Source organism: Eutrigla gurnardus (genome assembly GCF_963514095.1).
Source record: "Eutrigla gurnardus genome assembly, chromosome: 6".
NCBI lineage: Eukaryota > Metazoa > Chordata > Actinopteri > Perciformes > Triglidae > Eutrigla > Eutrigla gurnardus.
Genome location: NC_139920.1, coordinates 28,506,473 through 28,527,827, shown reverse-complemented (window position 1 = coordinate 28,527,827; position 21,355 = coordinate 28,506,473). Strand labels below are relative to the sequence as shown.

At 37.7% G+C, this 21,355-nt stretch overlaps 1 protein-coding gene across 1 annotated transcript; it reads left to right on the top strand.

Moving 5' to 3' along the window:
- Positions 1 to 1,866: 1,866 nt before the first annotated feature.
- Positions 1,867 to 21,355, top strand: firrm (fignl1 interacting regulator of recombination and mitosis). Its single transcript, XM_084010775.1, has 25 exons — positions 1,867 to 2,016; positions 2,197 to 2,341; positions 3,036 to 3,075; positions 3,166 to 3,254; positions 3,380 to 3,484; positions 3,647 to 3,787; positions 4,556 to 4,718; positions 4,829 to 4,913; positions 5,020 to 5,158; positions 5,534 to 5,623; positions 5,712 to 5,776; positions 5,858 to 6,006; positions 6,162 to 6,291; positions 6,535 to 6,721; positions 9,152 to 9,234; positions 9,378 to 9,429; positions 9,925 to 10,014; positions 10,697 to 10,882; positions 11,865 to 11,984; positions 12,324 to 12,419; positions 12,495 to 12,608; positions 13,060 to 13,164; positions 13,242 to 13,322; positions 13,405 to 13,551; positions 20,706 to 21,355. Exons 2-25 carry the CDS (start codon positions 2,246 to 2,248, stop codon positions 20,922 to 20,924), a joined length of 2,772 nt encoding a protein of 923 aa, XP_083866901.1. The 5' UTR covers positions 1,867 to 2,016; positions 2,197 to 2,245; the 3' UTR covers positions 20,925 to 21,355.

Sequence of the window (21,355 nt, the reverse complement as noted above, 5' to 3'; positions counted from 1 at the left end):
TGGAAACGCTGCAGAGATGATGCACTTTGACCAACTTGAGAATAATTTTATACAAAATTTGAAATTGGAAGCTTTCCATAATCCTGCTACATGAATGAACTGCAGGTTATAAACCACTGAATCAGGTTGATCAGGGGAAAAAATAGCATATATTTTAAAATGTATTTGATCCAAGTGTATGCAGGCAACACAGCGAGCAGTTCCACCGCGGATTGTATGAAGGAGATAAGCATCAATGTTGAGTTCTGTTTCCTCACTGAGGAGGTCGACCCTTCCTGCAGCGGCAGCCGCTAACACCTCTGCCGGGAAACAAAGGTGCAGCAAAAGCGTGATGTTTACTTCAATGCTCGAGATCATATCAGCGAAACAATAGCTTACCAGACACCGATTCTATCGAGTCAATCGAGCCAGAGCCAACAGAAATTCCAGACTACTAAAGGATGAATCGTCCTTCCTGGTTTGAATACAATGTAAACATTCCTAAATTTCAATGCACTATGCATTTCCAGTAACATCAAGTCACGATCCATATCTGTAACAGTACTACTTTACTCAGATGAGGACCTAACACTTGTTCTATTTTTAGCTCTTACTTTATCGGCAATGATACGTTGTGGTTTCTTTGTTTCCTTCTTTTGACAAATGTACTTATTGTAAGTCGCTTTGGACAAAAGCGTCTGCTAAATGACCTAAATGTAAATGTAACCGCCTGTACTCTCAGGGTCAGGGGATGGGGGGACTGGATCCAATCCCAGCTGACATTAGGGGAAGGCAAGTCTATCACAGGCCGAGACGGACAACTGTCCACACCCACAGGCAATTCAGAGTCATCCGTTAAAAGCATAAACCTGCATGTCTTTGTCCACAATGTGCTTCATTTTATCACTCTGACACAGAATGTTTCACCAGGTCGAAATGGATAAGCACGGAGTGGACTTTCTCAAATAAAGAGTGTGTTTTGTTCACTTCCTGAAGATCATCTAGATCATCTCTTAGGTGGCCATGCAAGCTTTACATGCCATCATAAAGTAATCTGATATCAACCACGATATGAGCATATTCTTTCTGCTTTTAGCTATTTAGTCCGCATGAAAGCCTTATTGTTTATGCATCTTTATATGTACATTACATACGCCCAACTTAATTTTAAAACGTTTTATGTAAATCCATCTTTTCAAGTGTTGGCCCATGTAATTTTTTTAGTTGAATATGCTGCATTTGTGAAACCCAGTGTAAGACAGAACATATCACAAGTGTGCAGAACATGGGTCTGATAAATCCTATAGTGTTGAGATTACATTGTGACCATTATACTTTTTACTTCATCACCTATTATTATTATTATTATTATTTTATTTTATTTTTATTCTTAATATTATTATTATTATTATTATTATTATTATTATTATTATTATTATTATTATTATTTGTTTTATTAATAATAATAACATTGTTATTATTATTATTATGATTGTTATTATTATTATTATTATTATTATTATTATTATTATAGAGGTCAACGTCGAACACAAATCAACCCTAAGAACATTTCATATCGTTGATTAATGCATCATACAGCATGTGATTTCAGGGTTATCAAATATAAAATAAAGCTCATTACACACAATATATACATTTAACAAATAAAAAATGTCTGAAAACAAAGGTATGAAACTGTTATTTACAGAAGAACAATATTAGTCTACGAACTACACAATAGTTGTTATTTTCAGCGATTTTCAGCCACTGTGGTCTTCTATTGGTTGATAGCTTTCGAGTTGTAACATTTCGACCAATCAGAGTGAGGGCACATGACCGACTCTGCTCCCCACGTCACATCCGATTTAAACAACGGCGCGCGCTGCGAACCGTAGACCGGCAGCTGCTCTCTAGCTACCTGCTCCTCCCCCGTCTTTACTAAGTGAATATTCACAAATAAAATGGCTACGCCAAGAGAAACAAACGCGTCGCTGTGACTTTATGCCCCCGAGCAGAAGACACGGTCCGCCATTCATGGTAAGAAGCTAACTAACATTAAAACGTCAGGTTTAGCAAACACGTAGCTAGCGAGCTAACGGTCGTTTCTGTCCTAAACCGGAAGCCACTGTTTCTTCCTGAATATACTGATGAAGATATCGTAGTACATTAAGTGACGTCTAGTGAGTGACGCTGTCCTGAAATGTGTCGTTTGTACAGTTGGGCTCCGGTCCTCCGGATATCCTCCCCCCCGGTGTTCGTCTCCATCATGTCCCAGACCAACACGTCTCTCCTGGACGAGGTGGTGCAGTGGAGCCGGGAAACCTGCCGCCAGAGACTCAAGTCTGTCCTGCCAAAACTCACCATATCCTCCCAAACAGCGTGTCATCTTTTTTTTTTTTAAATCTTTATTGAACATGTTAAAAAATAATAATAATAGTAATAGTTCATGTTCAAACAGATAGGAAGAAGTTTAAAACTTTTCTGGTCCTACCCCCTCTTATTTTTTTATAATTATTAATCATAATCAAATAAAAAATTCAGTTTGAATCAGTCGGTATTTGATATTTACCTCGTGGGTTAAAACAAATCACAGCAAAACAATAACAAAGAGAAGAATAAGAGATAGAGAAGAAAAAACCAACCAAACAAACAAACCAAAAAACAGAAATTCAGTGCTCCAGCTCATAAGAATTCAATGTTTTTTTTAGTTTTGATATATTGGCACATTCTTTCATCTCATCATCAGTTGTTCCAGCCTTTGTTGTAATACAGTGTAGTTTTGTATTGGTTCTTTGAATATACAGGTTCCTCTTAACTTGTATTTGCTTTCTTACACAATCATGGGACAAGATACAGTATTTGGGATTCGCTCTGTAGTTTGAAAACACATAGAAAATGTTCAAACCCTCTGGTTTGGTTTGTTCTGGGTGCAGCTGGGCACCGATATCACTCATGTATTATCCTTTATGACTGTTATTGTAACGCTGATATATTAAGGTTTATACGAAGAAGATTAATTTGCTGTATTTTAAGTGATTTTCCTTAACTGTTTGCACTCTTTGCATAATGACTCTGAGAATTGGGATGAGCACATACGTAAGTTTCTTCTTTTTGCACAATTTGTACTGCATGAGTATTATTTGTGATGGAAGCATGAACTGTGTTAAAAACATAACTTCCCCGCAGGAATACTGAAGATCATTACAGACATTTTCCTCCCTCATATTGGTTTGTCTGAGCTGGAGGATGAGTGCTTCTCCAAGATCTTACCAAAGGTAAACAGCATGAGGAATGCATCATCTTCAGGACCTGTTACATGTATCCCTATCGCAGGGAAAGCACATAAATTAAATGATATTATTGAAACTCAAGCCCCCTTCTCCGTCATAAATGTCTGCAGGCCGTGACGATGTTTGACGGCATGATGAAGGAAATGTTGGATCAAGTTGGAGGGCTGTCCAGTCAGAACACTGAGCTGTGTGCCGTTCTCAGGAACATTCTGCAGGTATTATTATTTCTGCTGTCTTAGTTGTCACATTGCAAGGCCATGTTTGTCAAAATGCTACCGTTAGTCCCTCCCTTATGGTTTATATATATGTGTTTTCTAAAATACGTAGTTTTCACTTCATTCCCAGCTTGTTTTTTGACACGATGCTGTGTGTTTCAGGCAATGATGAAGATAATTGATGCACTGTCCACCTGTGTGCGTCACATTGGCACCTTTGAGGAAGCTCCTGAGCTGGATGCCATCCGCTCGCTACTGACTTCTATCCTGAAGGTTCTGAGGGAAACCTTTCAGCACTGCAAGGTTGGCCTGTTCAATTTTATTTGTATAGCACCTTTCAACAACCGGGCAATTCAAAGGGCTTTATATAAAACATTAAAAGCATTGGAGAGAAAAAAAAGCATTAAAACAAGCCAATAATAAAATTGAATGCATGTTTTTATGCATCTTGAATTACGCTGTGCAATGATTGCTCCAATTATGGATGAATGGTTTACATTTTTACATTATTAGGAATTTAATTTGAATTGTAATATATAAGACGACTGTTATATTTATATATAGGAGATGTGAAAATTAAAATGATTGGTTTAAATTTTGTGATTAATAACAAGTTGTTGGACTGAAAATATTATTCGGATATAACCTTAATGGCTGTGAGATTTGTTTTTTATACATCAGGCTCAGTTTTTATTTGAAACACATGTTTGAGATTTGATCTGTTTATTTTTAATTTTTTAAATGGGTCAAATTAAATGTAATAAAATAATGATGGATTCCAAAGTTCAGGTGGCACTATATTTAAACATACATTTTACAGCACAGACATACCTTGAGGGACTAATGTGCTTCCTCTTCATTGTTCTCTTTCTTGTTTTTGCAATCTTTTATTACCAGATGTATTGTCTGACGTGTCATCAGGTCAAGATGACCTCATTACCTGGAAACTACTGCGATGAGCAATGTTTTTTTTTTTTTTAGCAGGAAACAAAATCACTTAAGGATGCAAGGCGACATAGAATCCAGTCCTAAATTCATTTAAATCTCCTTAAAATCCTGTTGTTGTTCCAGGAGAGTGAGGTGGTTTACTGTGGCCGTCTGTCCCTGGTGGCTGACCTGCTGCAGGGACTCTTCAAGGAGGCCTACTCCCTTCACAAGGGGCTGCTGGAGTTACTGGACAGGATGTCCCTGGACGGCAGCGCTTCAGAGGAGGAGGTCTCTGACATTGTAACAGGTGTGTGTTTGTGTGTGTATTGGCGTTATGCAGCTTTCTGTTTTTTACTGCCACACCCTTTTGTTGAACCTGTTAACCTTTTTAATGCAGTTATTTTTCATCTTCCTCAGTGATTCACGACCTGCTGGGCATCTGCTCTATTATCTCCAACCTGGACATAGCACTGCATGCAAACACGTGGAAATTCCTCATCAAGTCAGTACAGCAGACACTCGTAGTGTTATTTATTTTATACCTTATTTCATTGAGTCTGTCACTAGATGAATGTCTTTATTCTAAGTTGGGCTCATGTTTTGTTCAGACAGAGTCTAAAGTACCAGTCGTTGGTGGAGGAACATCTACATCACGGTGACATCAGCAGCAGCCTGTGTGACAACCTGCTGTCCTCCTTCCAGAACGGCGTGGAGCTGGCTGAGCAGATTCAACATGCTGGTCTGCAGGTAGGAACGCTCCGGCGTCTCATTTAGAACTATTGCATCGACACACAGCGGCGGACGCCACTTCCTACGCTAAAGCTGTGAACTATAAAAGCAAACGTGAGTGTGTGTGCACAAACATTACACTCCTTATCCAAATAAAACAACTATTATTTAGCAGCGTATTACTGTTTTACAGATGCCTGATTTGTGTAAAAAAATCTTGGTATTGAAGATTTAATAGTATGGACTTCTGTTCTTTAGCACTTATTGTTGTGGTAGCTCCAGTACTGATTCCATCTGGAGTTTCCCTAATAGTAGATATCTACATGTTGATTTCTCTTGTGTTATAGAGAAATGAGGTGACCCTTGCTCTGAATGTTCTTCTGTCTTTTAAAGGAGGCGACACAAAGCGCAGAATACAAGCTGTTCCAGAAAACTGCAAAGATGTGTCGATTTTTTGCCAACACTTTGGTTCATTACATAAAGGTACAAACATTTGGGATGTTTGTGACTTCCTCTTGACTCTACTTCAGAGTACAAACTTACATCCAATCATTCCTTATCCTTTGAACAGGAATTCAAGTTTTCTCTGACAAAGTATTGCAACTGCTTTCACCAACTCTACCTCCAGATAGTCAGGTATGTGTGGTTTCAGTAGGAGATTCTACGTCGTCTCCTCTGTGTTGACAATCGTTGAAAAGTGTGAACCGTGTGTTTCAGTAAGTTCCCTCCCAGCTTGTGTGCTCCAACGCTGCCCTCGGCTCTGTCCGAGGAGCTGAATGCAGCCGCTCTGGTTCCCATGGACGCCCTGCTGCTCCAGCTGTTGTCCTTAAGGCCCTTTGCTGAAGTTGTTCTCCAGAAGGACCTGCGTGAGTTTAATGTTTGTCTTTTTCCCAGAAACCGTGGCGAGGTTGGTTGAAGCGTATACACTTTTCAGTGATGAGCTGTGACCATTCCTCATTTTAATGCCATAAAGCATGCAATATGTACTGTAATAGATATCTTATGATGTCTTTGTCTCCAGGGTTAAGTCCTGAACATGAGCTTCCTCAGTGTCTTTTGCTGGTGAGCGTCCTGGGTCAGCTCACCTCCCAACCAGAGGAGGTGCTGCAGCTTTGGTACACCGGCAGCCAGTTCTCAGAGGAAACACCCAGGTAATAAATAGGGTTTTTATTTAACATTTGGTTCTTTAATGCAGGGATGAACAGTTAAATTTAGAACTGTAATATAACCTTTGGATTTAGGACATTAAGAACTTGCAGAGTTTTGTAAAGTAAAAAGGGATGCGTCTTTCATAACTCCTGAAAAAAGTTTATTCTATTCAGTTATGTATTTAAGTCAATATTGTGTATATCTCAAATGCTTCCTACGTTGTTTCCATCCCCCTCTGTTTCCAGACTTCCTCTCTACGAGGCCTTGTTCACGAGTTTCCGGCGATGCTATACTGAGCGTCGGGTACCGGTGCTGTTGCCGGGGGTGATGCTGAAGGGTCAGGCCCAGGTCCAGGTCACTCTACACAACCACGTCTGTGTGCAACTCTGCGCCAGTGTGGCGGCGCTGCCTCCGGTGTACTTCCCCATGCTGGTGAGCTCTACACAGAACCACATACACTGTATCATAAGCATGGTATAAGTGAATTGACACTGCTTTGCTAATAATGCTAAGATTATGTTAAGACTTTTTTACATTGTAGAAAGAATAGGAATAAGGGGATTTAGTTTGTTAAACAGAATAGGAGTTAAGAAGTGATTGAGAAAAAGCAAAACTACACTTTAAACCAGAAGTTTTTATCTTGAGTCCTGCAAACGTCAAACGTCTGAGAGATTTCGGTGAATCTTTCTTTTTTTTTTTTTTTTGTATAAATCTTTTTATTTAATTTTTGTTCACGTACAACAAATTTTTCACACATACAATGTTATCAAAAAACAGAAAAAGGAGTAGAGGATAGCAATTAGTTGTATTGTACAGTGTGTGTTGAGAACAACAGCGATTTAAACTGAGCCAGAACGGCTTCTACTAATGAACCGAAGTTAACCCGTATCCCTTCCCACCCACTGTTAGACAACAGAGAAAAGAAAGAAAAGAAGAAAAAAAAAAAACCATGACTAAAGTTACGTATATTAAAAATAATAAATAAATGAAAATTAAATAATTAAAAAAAAAAAAAAAAAAAAGGAGGGGGGCATCTAATCATTCTCTGGGTGGATTGTGGTTTTGTCCAAATACTCCAGAAGGGCTGCCAGGTTTTTTTAAAAGTGTTGTCGGAGCCCGCCAGAGAAAATCTAACCTTCTCCAGTTTGATATGAGTCAGGACCTCTTTGAGCCAGCTATTGTGTGAGGGTGGATGAACATGTTTCCATTTAAACAAAATAAGACGTCTGGCCAATAGAGTCGTAAAGGCCGATACCCGGCGTTTTGACGCACAGAGGTTGGGTGTCGTATGCGGAGGGGAGCCAAACAGGGCCATGCAAGGCTCAGGATTAAGATCCACATCAAGCACTGTTGCAAGTGACAAAGATTTGGCGCCAAAATTCAATGAGGTTTGAACAGGACCAAAACATGTGTGTGTGATTAGCAGGTGAACACTTACATCTATTGCAACTGCCACTTGTGCCTGGGTAAATCTTCGCCAATCGGGCATTTGTGTAGTGCACTCTAAAAAGAACTTTGCATTGTAATAGACTGTGCCTGGCACATATAGAGGATGTATGGACCAGCTTAAGGGTTTGGTCCCATTGACTGTCCGTGATTGGGGCTCCCAACTCCTCCTCCCAGGTCTGCTTCAGGCGAGTCGTTTGGTCAGGGTTGAGGGAATCAATGGAATTGTAAATCACAGAAATGGAGCGTTTTTGTGCAGGGTCGAGGGTGAGCATGGAATCGATCAGAGACCCGGGCGGGTGATTGGGAAAGTGAGGGTAGGTGGTTTTAACAAAGTGCCTGACTTGAAGAAAACGGAAAAAATGAGAGTGGGGTAATTCAAACCTGGCTGCAAGTTCTGTAAAATCAGTAAATTTGTTATCTCTGTAAAAGTCCTTTACATGTAGCAAACCTTTGTTTCGCCAGGTAGTAAAGGTAGGGAGGGTGGGAATAAATGGTTTTTAACAACTGGGGCCATGACTGAAGGGTCATTCAAGCCATAGTGTTTACGAAACTGCGTCCAAATTTTCAGTGAGTTGTTAACAACAGGGTTCTGTGACATATTATGAATCTTGAGGGGGAGTGGCGCGGCGAGGAGGGACTGTAAAGAAAACTTTGAGGACCGTAGTTCTATCAAAGCCCACAAGGGGCCTGTGTCGGCTCCTCTGTCCAGCCAATGACCGAGTTTGTTAATGTTGCATGCCCAAAAATACTGGATAAGATTGGGTAGTGCAAGACCGCCCAGCTCTTTGGGTAGCTGTAAAACAGCTTTTCTAATATGGGGTGGCTTGTTTAACCATAGAAACGAAGATATTGTCTGGTCCAGTTGTTGAAAGAAGGATCGTCTAATAAAAATTGGGATATGTTGGAACAAGTAGAGAAATTTAGGGAGAATCACCATCTTAACCAGGTTGAATCTTTCTTTTAAAAGTGGCAGTAAATAACACACGGCAACTCTCAAGTATTGGCACGCATCCTATTGGCAGACCCTGCTAGAACGACCCTGCGGATAAAGAAGTCCGATAGCAAATAATCAAGAATGTGTTATATAAGCAGGATTTGTTCCAGTCATGGGTGTGGGGCTAGGAAAGAGAAAGGTGACCTTCTCACAGCAGGGTTGCAATGAAACCGGCCAAGAAAATTAATATTGAACTCTCAAACGCTCGAACATTGCCCTAGAAATCTGCATCAAAAATTACGTGTTGAATTGTTTGGATTTCACATTTTGGGAAAGTTTTCTGGTGCAGGATTTCCTTTCATTCAATGCAAGTTATTCTTGCACTTTCGTTTTCTCTTTTTCAGATTAGTTTGGTGATATCTTGTGTTTTCTGTCTCCTGCCTCCCCCTGATCTTCCCTCTCCTTCATCTCTTTGCCAGGAGTGTTGTTTGATCAATACTGTACTGCAAGCTGATACTCAGACGGCTCTACTGGCAACAGATGTGTGGTGCTTTACAGCGCGGTGAGTTCACACACACCTCATCTGCATAAATGCAATCATTCCTCAGTTTATAACACAACCTACATTTCAGGTTCTCACTACCGTTCCACCAAGGTCTTGTTGCAAGATGTGTTTATAACTCCTTTGTTCTGCTGTGTTTACAGGTATGGCACGGCAGAACTGTGTCTACATCACGTCCTCCTCGCTGCTCACTTGGTGGGTAGAGGCCAGAAAAATACACAATGCTGCTTTGAGAACACAATGTGGTTTATTTAGAGGTCACAGCTAATTGCACTTTACAGCCCATTAGAGCCATTAATTATACAGATGCTAAGTAGACGTCATATTGTAGATTGGTTATATTTTCAAACAGGATCACTGAAATCAGGGCTCTCACCGATGTTTCTCCATTCCTGAGCACTTCCTAAAATAACTGTAAATCCCCTTAATCCCTCTCCGTAGTGTTATGGATTCATGTGGGGTGCTTGGTGATTTCTGTGGCACCCCAGCAGAGGTGACGATTGGTGTTGTTGGACCTCTGGGAGACGGTTTCATAACCTGTTACGTCATCAGACTTAGCTGGGTCCCATTACTTCAGTTCTCTACCTTTCTGCTACCCAGATGCCCTGGGGATCTCACTCCTCGTGAGCCTTCGTACCGACACTCCCACTGTTCCTCACCTCCTCTCTGCTTCTCCCTCTTCTCCCCTAGGTGAAAGCTTGCACCACTGAGTGTTACCAGTCGGTCCACCTGGGCCTGCTGCTCAAACGCATGGTTTTCCTCATGACGCCCAGCCACCAGGTTAGAAACGCTGGAAATAGAAATGACTCTTTTTTTATGAAATGTTCCATTTTGAGGCGGCCGAGGTTCAGTGGGGCAATTTTCAGAGTTCATAGTTCTGTGAAAATCTGTTTCACAACCAAGCAAAGTCGGTGACTTAACTGAATTATCTTTAAATCAATCAATATCAAAAAAGGAGAATCAGTAGCGATACCCAGCATATGATTTTTTTCTCGAAAGTTATATTTTTTACGCTCGACTTTTTGTCTTTATTCCCGAAATATTACGACTTCATTCTCACTATATTATACTATTACTAACGCTTTAAGGTTACTTCAGCTTCCAGACGCACCTTCGGAGATATGATCTGATGCATTTTATAGAGAAAAAGTGTGAAACTGTCAACAATCTCATCAATAAAAGGGCTTTAAAAGGTTGCCTTCGCTTGTTATGGCATTAAATATTAAGATGCATTGAGATTCACATTAATGCTGTTTCAACATTTCATGCTTTGACGATGGAGAACACTGTCTAACATGTATTCTTCCAGGTTTACTCTCTTAGCTGGTCAATCATTAATATTATATCTCAGAAAACTACCCAGTCTAAAGTCTTAGTTTCTGGTTTTGGACGTTTGTTGATTGTGCCTATGTAATGAAAATCATACAAGATCATGATATTGATGTATTTTTTGTTTTTGCAGATGGAGTTGGTGGCCCGCTTCCCACCCTCTGAAGTGGAAAACCTTCCGGTGTGGCGCCATGTCCTCCTCAGAGCTCTTTCCCGTGATGCCCGTCACGTTGTCCAGACCGACACCATCAGCCTTGTTCAAACAGCTGTGAGCGACTGGCAGAATGGAGGCTACAAACTGGGACAAGTGGACAAAGTGGTGAGGACGGCCTCAGATAAGGGGTGTAATCTTAACATGTGCTTGTCATTAATGACGCTGTAGAGGACAGCTTGTTTTTTACCTTCTCCTGGCATGATACGCTGTAGGTTAATGTATGTTTGTGCCACAGTGCAGACACCATAATTGTTAAGTGGCCCTCACTCATGAGGTTTAAACTGCAGCTTCCCCCGCTTGAAAAGGCAGCTTGCTTCACAAGATTGGACTGGAATTCAGTCAATGACCAAGATTCAGCTTTCTTTCTTTTCTTTCTTTTCTTTTGAAAGTTCCAAAAGCCAATCACAGCCAATTTACAGGTGAAAAACCTTAAACACAAGCAAGACAGTTCAAGAAAAATGTAACCCAAGAAACCATAATCAATCAACATAACCCAAACTCAAATACTTCATTTTTTAAAGTACTAGGAATTAATCTTGAAAATAAGTGGGAAAATATGTGCAAATACACAACAAGCAATTCCAAAATGTATGAGGAAAAGATCTCATACTTATTCATGTAAACTGCATGCATGTTATTTCAAATTGTGAGATGAAAGTGAATTGTGTTAATGTGAAATTACCCTCTGTTTTACCCCTGAAGACATTAAGAGAAAGGGGCTTTAGAAACATCAAATGGAGAAGAGCTGCATAATTTCTTTCCTTGTTCCCTTCGAGAGTGGATGGAGGATTAATGCCCACAACAAGTGTTATCAGCAGCAACATCCTCTATCCACACACAACAAGTGTTATCAGCAGCAAGACAAGCTTTTCCCCGCCATTGAAAACAGTAACCTCTCTCCTTTTTGGTGGTTTATGTTTTAAAACACATTTTTTCGAGTGTTTCATGTCACGTTGTACAATTGCTATCAGTAAAAAGGCTTGCCAGAATGATTAAATCAGCCCAAAAAACAATGCACGGAAGCAGGGTGGGGACGTTGGTCAAATCCAACATTAGTGCATGTTTTCAAAGTGTCTCTTGTCTCCAGAACACGGTGCTGCTGGTCCTCATGGCGGTGGTTCAAGTGCAGTCATCTCCTGAGGAACAGTGTGTGTTACCTGCAGCTCAGATAATCACAGAGCTCTGGTTACGAATTAGTCCAGACCAGGTGAGATCCACACTCACACTCACACTCACAAATAGCCCGAAACATAAGGAGTTAGTAATCCCACATTATCCAGTATGCATCAAAATTAAATCAAATTCGGCAAATATCTCCCATCCTCAGTTTTAAGTGGATTTAATGAATTTGTTTTGACAAATATGGATTTAAGAAGAATATTTCATTGGATAAAATCATGTTGTGATCCATACATGTTGACTTTTATACTTTACAAATCTCTGGGGTTATTGGAAAGGTTCAGATCACACGAGTGTGTGGAGAGCCGCTCCACCCTTGGTGTAGTTTAAATGCATTACTTTGTCCCTGAAACGTGTCGTGCTGCAGGTGCAGACCCACCCGGTGCTCCAGTCGACTCTGCAGCTGCTCCTGTCCATATCAGCCGTTCTAGTGAAAAGCTTGGAACCTCAAGTTCTTTGTCAGGTATGTCGTTAGTATTCAGTTAATTGATGAAGCATGGAGATGAAGGTCTGTTGACTGTGTGTGTGTGTGTTCCAGGTTCTCATGTGTGTGGATACTGTGGTGTCTCAGAAGTGTGCAGATCAGCTGCTGCTGGCTGCTCTAGACTTCCTCTCCTCCCTGGGGAAGATCTTCGTTCCTCCTGACAGCCAGGTAACGAGTCCACATTCTTACCTTTTGTTGCTTTTGGTCGCTCACAGGCTATTATTCTATTGCTGTTCTCATTGGAAGTCACTCTTAACCCATGAATGAGTCCTTGCATATAAAAGAAATCGGACATATGAATGTTAATTTAACATTTGATCATCTGCTTTCGTTATTTGCCATATCAATTATTAGTTTATTTTTTACCAGTCTTCTCTCTCATATATTCATAAATGTAATACTTTGTGTTGAAGTATTAAGCATTTAAGTATTATTATGTTGCGTTGTGTATGCAACTTCTCTGGTTCTTGCATCTCAAATTCTACATTTGACGTTTCATAGCATGATTTGATAGTGTATGAAAAAACAAATCATCATTAGTTGAAGCTGATATTTGAATTTTAAATGTTCTCAATTCTGAAGTCATTTTCTCTTTCACACCAAATGTTCCGTCCCACAGAATCAGATTCTGCCGAGGCTGAGCAGCTTGTTCGGGGTCCTGTTGGCCGATGGGTCCTGGCTGCTCCATCAGCACGCCCTGGAGGCCTTTTCTCAGTTTGCAGAGGTAAGGCAGGGGACCAGTAGCTTTAAATCTTATACACTGTATCGTGAACTTAATGTGTCCTTTTGTCCGTATCTAAGATAACGAACCACGAAGAGGTTATTTCTCAGAGCTTGGGTGTAGAAGATACCAAGACGAAGGTGGTGAACTATCTGAGCAAGGTAAGGGGATGCTGGCATTTTGTGATGAAGACCAACTTTAGATAAAACAGATGGATGTAAACAAGTGTATTTTTTCTTGGAGACTGTTAATGCACAGGAGGATTTGGGGTCGCGGCTGCAGAGGATCAAGCTGGAGACGGCAGCTATTGAAGAACACAACGCGAGGCTGGAGAACAACCAGGAAAAAGCTTCTAACAGACTGGCTGTTGAAGCTGTTGCAGATTCAGAGGTTAGTGGTGGCATTACGTTCATACACAGGCTTCCTGAATATGCATGACCAAGCATAATGTGGCTTCAACTTTATACTGTCCAAGTCATGCCGAGTGGCCTGTACGACACTGCCTCCTAGTGGACATGTAGGACATTACACTTGAGAGTTGTGGCATAATGTGAAGCAGGCTTAACTTTAAACAATTCGACACTCTGTTCTGCAGTCAGACAGCTTGATTTGGGATGCCATGATGGAGTTAGGTCTCTGTGAACGTGTAGGTAGAACAGCTACGGACTTCCTGCTCCTGGGTTCTCTGGCACATATATACTAGGGCTGGGAATCGATCCGAATTTCCTGGATCGATCCAATTCCGATTCATAAGGTCACGATCCGATTCGATCCACGATTCGATTCGATTCGATATCGATCTATTTACAGACATAATGCAAATAAATACTGTCCCATAGACAAAACAGCTCCATGTGTTTGTGATTGTATCTGTGTACGTGTAAGAGGGACACAGAGAGAGAAGAGTCAAGAATCAAGTATTTATTTTAGACAAAAATCCAAGTATTATTTGAAATTTAAGTAACATATCCATGGCAGAATTAAAACAATGACCAGAACTAAACAACAATGACCAAATAAAATATAAATAAATTAAAATTAAGTGGCCCTCTATATTAGAAAACTACAAGAACCCCTGTACCCAGTCTTTGACAACCAGAGACTTGTGAAATGCCATACAGACAGAGAGAGAGAGAGAGGTACTTTCTCTTCGCTTGAACTCAAGTTTTGGTGGACGGTCCCTAGACCCGGACTGGCAGAGCGCAGCCGCTCAGTCCGGCTCCGCGCGTCAACACCGCCGCCGCATGAATGACGGCGCACTTGACCGATGCAGAGGAAACACTTCGCCGCTTCACGGGAGCGGCGTCAGCGGAGCCTTCATTCCAGAAGGTGAGCTTAATCTCGCTAGCTTAAGTTTCGGTTTCGTTTAGCCGGCACTCGCTTTTTATAGTGCGCCTTGCGCGTCAAAGAAAATAGTGCCTTTAGTCACCTGGAAAAGATCGATCCAGACATTTTTGGATCGATATCGTGCTTTTTGAGCGTGAATCGATATCGGATCGCGGATCGATTTTTTGAACACAGCCCTAATATATACTATACCTTTTTCCATGACTTTTTTCAACAAACTATACTGACTTTTTTCATGACTTTCGAAAAAAAAACTATACCATGACTTTTTTCATGACTTTTGAAAAAAAAAACTATACCATGACTTTTTTCATGACTTTCGAAAAAATCTATACAATTACTTTTTTCGTGAATTTTGAAAAAAAACTATACTATGACTTGTTTCATGAATTTTGAAAAAAAAACTATACCATGACTTTTTTCATGACCTTCGAAAAAAAAATATACTATGACTTTTTTCATGACTTTTTTTTGACAAACTATACTATGAATTTTTTCGTAACTTTTTCGAGAAAAAAAAACTATGCTATGACTTTTTTCATGACTTTTGAAAAAAAACTATACCATGACTTTTTTCATGACCTTCGAAAAAAAAATATACTATGACTTTTTTCATGACTTTTTTTTGACAAACTATACTATGAATTTTTTCGTAACTTTTTCGAGAAAAAAAAACTATGCTATGACTTTTTTCATGACTTTTGAAAAAAAACTATACCATGACTTTTTTCATGACTTTTGAAAAAAAAAACTATACCATGACTTTTTTCATGACTTTCGAAAAAATCTATACAATGACTTTTTTCATGAATTTTGAAAAAAAAACTATACCATGACTTTTTTCATGACCTTCGAAAAAAAAATATACTATGACTTTTTTCATGACTTTTTATTGACAAACTATACTATGAATTTTTTCGTAACTTTTTCGAGAAAAAAAAACTATGCTATGACTTTTTTCATTACTTTTGGAAAAAAACTATATTATGACTTTTTTCATGACTTTTGAAAAAAACTACTGACTTTTTTCGTAACTTTTTCGAGAAAAAAAATCGAAAAAAACTATACAATGACTTTTTTCATGACTTTCGAAAAAAAAACTATACCATGACTTTTGAAAAAAAATACTGACTTTTTTCGTAACTTTTTTGAGAAAAAAAACTACTGACTTTTTTCATGACTTTTGGAAAAAAAATTATATTATGACTTTTTTCATGACTTTTGAAAAAAAACTATACCATGACTTTTTTCATGACTTTTGAAAAAAAAACTATACCATGACTTTTTTCATGACTTTCGAAAAAATCTATACAATTACTTTTTTCATGAATTTAAAAAAAAAAACTATATCATGACTTTCGAAAAAAAACTATACAATTACTTTTTTCATGACTTTAAAAAAAAAAACTATACCATGACTTTTTTCATGACTTTCGAAAAAAACTATACAATGACTTTTTTCATGACTTTCGAAAAAAAAACTATACCATGACTTTCGAAAAAAACTACTGACTTTTTTCGTAACTTTTTTGAGAAAAAAAACTACTGACTTTTTTCATTACTTTTGGAAAAAACTACTGACTTTTTTCGTAACTTTTTCGAGAAAAAAAACTGACTTTTTTCATGATTTTTGGAAAAAAAATTATATGACTTTTTTCATGACTTTTGAAAAAAAACTATACCATGCTTTTTTCATGACTTTTGAAAAAAAAACTATACCATGACTTTTTTCATGACTTTCGAAAAAATCTATACAATGACTTTTTTCATGAATTTTGAAAAAAAAAACTATACCATGACTTTCGAAAAAATCTATACAATGACTTTTTTCGTGAATTTTGAAAAAAACTATACTATGACTTGTTTCATGAATTTTGAAAAAAAAACTATACTATGACTTTTTTCATGACTTTTTTTTGACAAACTATACTATGAATTTTTTCGTAACTTTTTCGAGAAAAAAAAACTATGCTATGACTTTTTTCATGACTTTAAAAAAAAAAACTATACCATGACTTTTTTCATGACTTTTAAAAAAAAAACTATACCATGACTTTTTTCATGACTTTCGAAAAAAACTATACAATGACTTTTTTCATGACTTTCGAAAAAAAAACTATACCATGACTTTCGAAAAAAACTACTGACTTTTTTCGTAACTTTTTTGAGAAAAAAAACTACTGACTTTTTTCATTACTTTTGGAAAAAACTACTGACTTTTTTCGTAACTTTTTCGAGAAAAAAAACTGACTTTTTTCATGACTTTTGGAAAAAAAATTATATTATGACTTTTTTCATGACTTTTGAAAAAAAAACTATACCATGCTTTTTTCATGACTTTTGAAAAAAAAACTATACCATGACTTTTTTCATGACTTTCGAAAAAATCTATACAATGACTTTTTTCATGAATTTTGAAAAAAAAAACTATACCATGACTTTCGAAAAAATCTATACTGTACAATGACTTTTTTCGTGAATTTTGAAAAAAACTATACTATGACTTGTTTCATGAATTTTGAAAAAAAAACTATACCATGACTTTTTTCATGACCTTCGAAAAAAAAATATACTATGACTTTTTTCATGACTTTTTTTTGACAAACTATACTATGAATTTTTTCGTAACTTTTTCGAGAAAAAAAAACTATGCTATGACTTTTTTCATGACTTTAAAAAAAAAACTATACCATGACTTTTTTCATGACTTTCGAAAAAAAACTACAATGACTTTTTTCATGACTTTCGAAAAAAAACTATACAATGACTTTTTTCATGACTTTCGAAAAAAACTACTGACTTTTTTCGTAACTTTTTTGAGAAAAAAGACTACTGACTTTTTTCATGACTTTTGGAAAAAAAACTATATTATGACTTTTCATGACTTTTGAAAAAATCTATACAATGACTTTTTTCGTGAATTTTGAAAAAAAAACTATACCATGACTTTTTTCATGACTTTCGAAAAAAACTATACAATGACTTTTTTCATGACTTTCGAAAAAAAAACTATACCATGACTTTCGAAAAAAACTTACTTTTTTCGTAACTTTTTTGAGAAAAAAAACTACTGACTTTTTTCATTACTTTTGTACGGAAGCGTATTGTATTCACTTGAGTAATTTTTTTTTTGGGTTTGTTTTTTAGAGTAATTATTCCTGTTATTCTGAGTAATTTATTTCTGTGGTCTGTTTTTCTGAGTAATTTTTTTTTGTTTGGTTGTTTTTCTGACTAATTATTTTTCCTGATTTTCTGAGTAATTCTTTTCCTGTTTTTCGGAGTAATTTATTTTCTGTTTTTCGTGGTAATTTTTTTTCTGTTTTTCGGAGTAATTTTTTTTCTGAATTATCGCGATACTTCGAACTCCCGCGAGAACCTCCAACCTGCAAGTGACTCCCATGGACCTGTAGTGACTCCTGCATACACATGCCCCATCTTCAGCTATTCAGCCGCAAAGTCCTCAGGTGCCTGCGTAAAGTGGATACACTTATGGTAATACCATCTATATGACTCAAAGACAGGACTATCTCCCAGTGTCTTAATCCCAGATCAAAGTAGAACTTGATCAAACTAAACAAGTCGGTCATGTTGGCCTCCATTATCGAGCTTTCACAAAGGAATAAATGCGTCTATTGTTTCAAATGCTGTCTAAACTCAGAAAAAAAAATATTCAGAAAATCAGAAAAAAATTACTCTGAAAAACAGAAAAAAAAAAAAAAATTACTCCGAAAAACAGACCCAAAAAAATTACTCAGAAAAACAGACAAAAAAAATTTACTCAGAAAAACAGACCAAAAAAATTACTCCGAAAAACAGACCAAAAAATTAGTTACTCCGAAAAACAGACCAAAAAATTAATTACTCAGAAAAACAGACCAAAGAAATAAATTACTCAGAAAAACAGACCAAAGAAATAAATTACTCCGAAAAACAGACCAAAGAAATAAATTACTCAGAAAAACAGAAATAATTACTCCAAAAAACAAACCAAAAAAAAATTACTCAAGTGAATGCAATACGCTTCCGTACTTTTGGAAAAAAACTATATTATGACTTTTTTCATGACTTTTGAAAAAAACTACTGACTTTTTTCGTAACTTTTTCGAGAAAAAAAAATGACTTTTTTCATGACTTTTGGAAAAAAAATTATATTATGACTTTTTTCATGACTTTTGAAAAAAAACTATACCATGACTTTTTTCATGACCTTCGGAAAAAAAAATATACTATGACTTTTTTCATGACTTTTTTTTGACAAACTATACTATGAATTTTTTCGTAACTTTTTTTGAGAGAAAAAACTATACCAGTGTTTCCCCTAGAATTTTTTTCAGGCCCGGTGGTACCCACCGAAAAAACCCTAAACCCTATTGATTTATGAATGAATTGATAGGTGGCTTATTTTTGGTATATTGATTTTTTTTACAATACCTGTACAATGGTAGGGGAAACACTGTATGAGTTAGCCCCACCGTAGTTGAACCAGAAAAAATACTCTGGCGCCGCCACTGCCTTTGATACATGTCACATCCCCCTCTCTCTCCCATGTTTCCTCTCTATCCACCGCTAAATACAAAGGTGTCTATGCAAGAAAATAATCTTTAAAAAAAAAAGCCTTGATCATATTGTTAAAAAAAGGTCATGTCGAAAATTCACGAAAAAGTCAGTCAGAATATATTCATAAAAAAATATTTAAAATTGTTAAAGAGTCAGAAAAATCGCTCATATCGCTTGATGCACCAAGTCTCAGTGTAGTGAGTCCAAAACAGCCATAAAAAGCCATGATCAATTAAAAAAAAAGTCATACTATAGCATGTCGGAAAAAAAGTGAAAAATCGACAAAATTCATAAAATGTTGTAAAAATGATGTAAAAGTCCTAACATATGCTTCTATATCGCGTGTCAATCAAAATCTGAGTGTAGTGAGTCCAAAACAGTCATAAAAAGGCTTATTCATGGCAGGCAGGCAGGTGGTTGAGTGGTTAGAGTGCATGCCATTTACCCATGTCTGCATATATGCAGCAGCCTCAGGTTCGAATCCCGGCTGGAGATCCTTTGATACATGTCACATCCCCCTCTCTCTCCCATGTGAAAAGTGCGGAGTTCAACAGCACCACCACGTCACGTCGTAACGGCATTCAGGCAGCTGCGATGACAACTGTCACTGATCTGGGTTCATTAACAGACTGTACTGTCCGTACGTCAACGTCACTCATGTGAGCCGCTTTTAGTGTGTGCTCGACACAGAGACAGCAGGCTACTAGTTTGTAAGCTACCTGGCTCTAGCAGTTCGCGTTAGCGGCTTATAGTCACTCACGTTAAGTTAACGTTAGTAAGCTGGTCAAAATTGATCATGGATACATTTGTTTTTAAACGTCGGCGGAGCAAGTCTACTGTGCTGCGGGGAGGCGCTCCTAATGTAAATGATTATTGATTTATGAATGAATTGATAGGTGGCTTATTTTTGGTATATTGATTTTTTTTTTTAGGCCTGTACAATGGTAGGGGAAACACTGTATACCATGACTTTTTTTCATGACTTTCGAACTATACTATGACTTTATCATAACTTTCGGAAAAAAAACTATACTATGACTTTTTTTTTTACTTGGAAACAAATATATACTATGACATTTTTCATAACAATTTCGAGATTTTTTTTTTTTTTTTTTTTTCATAACCTTTTCGAAACTTATCAAAAAAAGCCATAGTTTAGTCATGATACTGACATACTTAAAGATGGTAATTTTTATTTGATATTCTCCTACGTGATAGTTTACTGAAAACTTAAAATGAAAGAGGGCCATGATCAGTGTTTGAAGTCCTTGGTTTGCTGCATAGTTGAAGTTTATATTTTCGCTGACCTTTTCTTTTCTTTTCTTTTTATCGGAGCCCCACTTCAAGTGGTTTCCATTACCCATTTCTTTTAATTAATGCATCAATTTGTGAGTTCTTAGTGTTTGCAATCCTAATATTTGATATTATTGCTCAGTCCAAACGTTACCCTTAGCAACAACACAAGCACCATAAAATACTTCTCATTAAAGTGATTACATAATGTGCTGCTCAGTGAATCAAAATAACATTTCTTCCAGAAAGCTTTCTGCCTGGTCTGACGTCAAATGACCTCATATTGTGCGAGTGCGATTTTAGCAGAAAAGATGTATAATTCCCCCGTTGTTATTCCTCCCTCTCAGCCATGCCCCAAGAGAGCTCGGCAGGAGAGCAGTGCAGAGGAGGAGTACCGGCGCTACATCCAGACAGCCGAGAGCGCTTTGAAAGCCCTCCAGGCTCTCACTGAAGGTAACGCCAACATCACTGCTCCACCTCCACAGTGGCTGGAATCCAGACTACAGGAGCTCCAGACCCTCATCACCCACATCAGTACAGCCAGAGACCACCTAGCTGTTCGCTAGCCCCACATGGATTTAATTCACTCTACCTCCTTTTTTTCTGCTGCTCTCTCTTCACTTTTTAAACCTGTCTGTCATCATTCTTGATATTGTTTATTAAACTTGTTTAAATACGTGTCATTGTTCATTAGTTTTTATTCAGTCAAACAAGAGTCTTCAGCAACTTGTTTATCAAACTGTCCCGTAGGAAAATTCTGTATCGAGAGCCCGTTGGCTAGAAACGTTTTGTCAGTCCAAGTTCAGTACTTGTCCTCTGTAGACAATTACTTCCTAAGAAAACAAAACAAGGTCTTATTTGATACAGTAAAATCTTTACTTCACCAGCAACCAAAAAGCTAATAAATTACGTAATTTCTGTTTCACATTCATTCAAAGTGCAAGCCTGTCTGTAAATCAAACCTGACACATTTTGGCCAAGTCGTGTCTCACCAAAA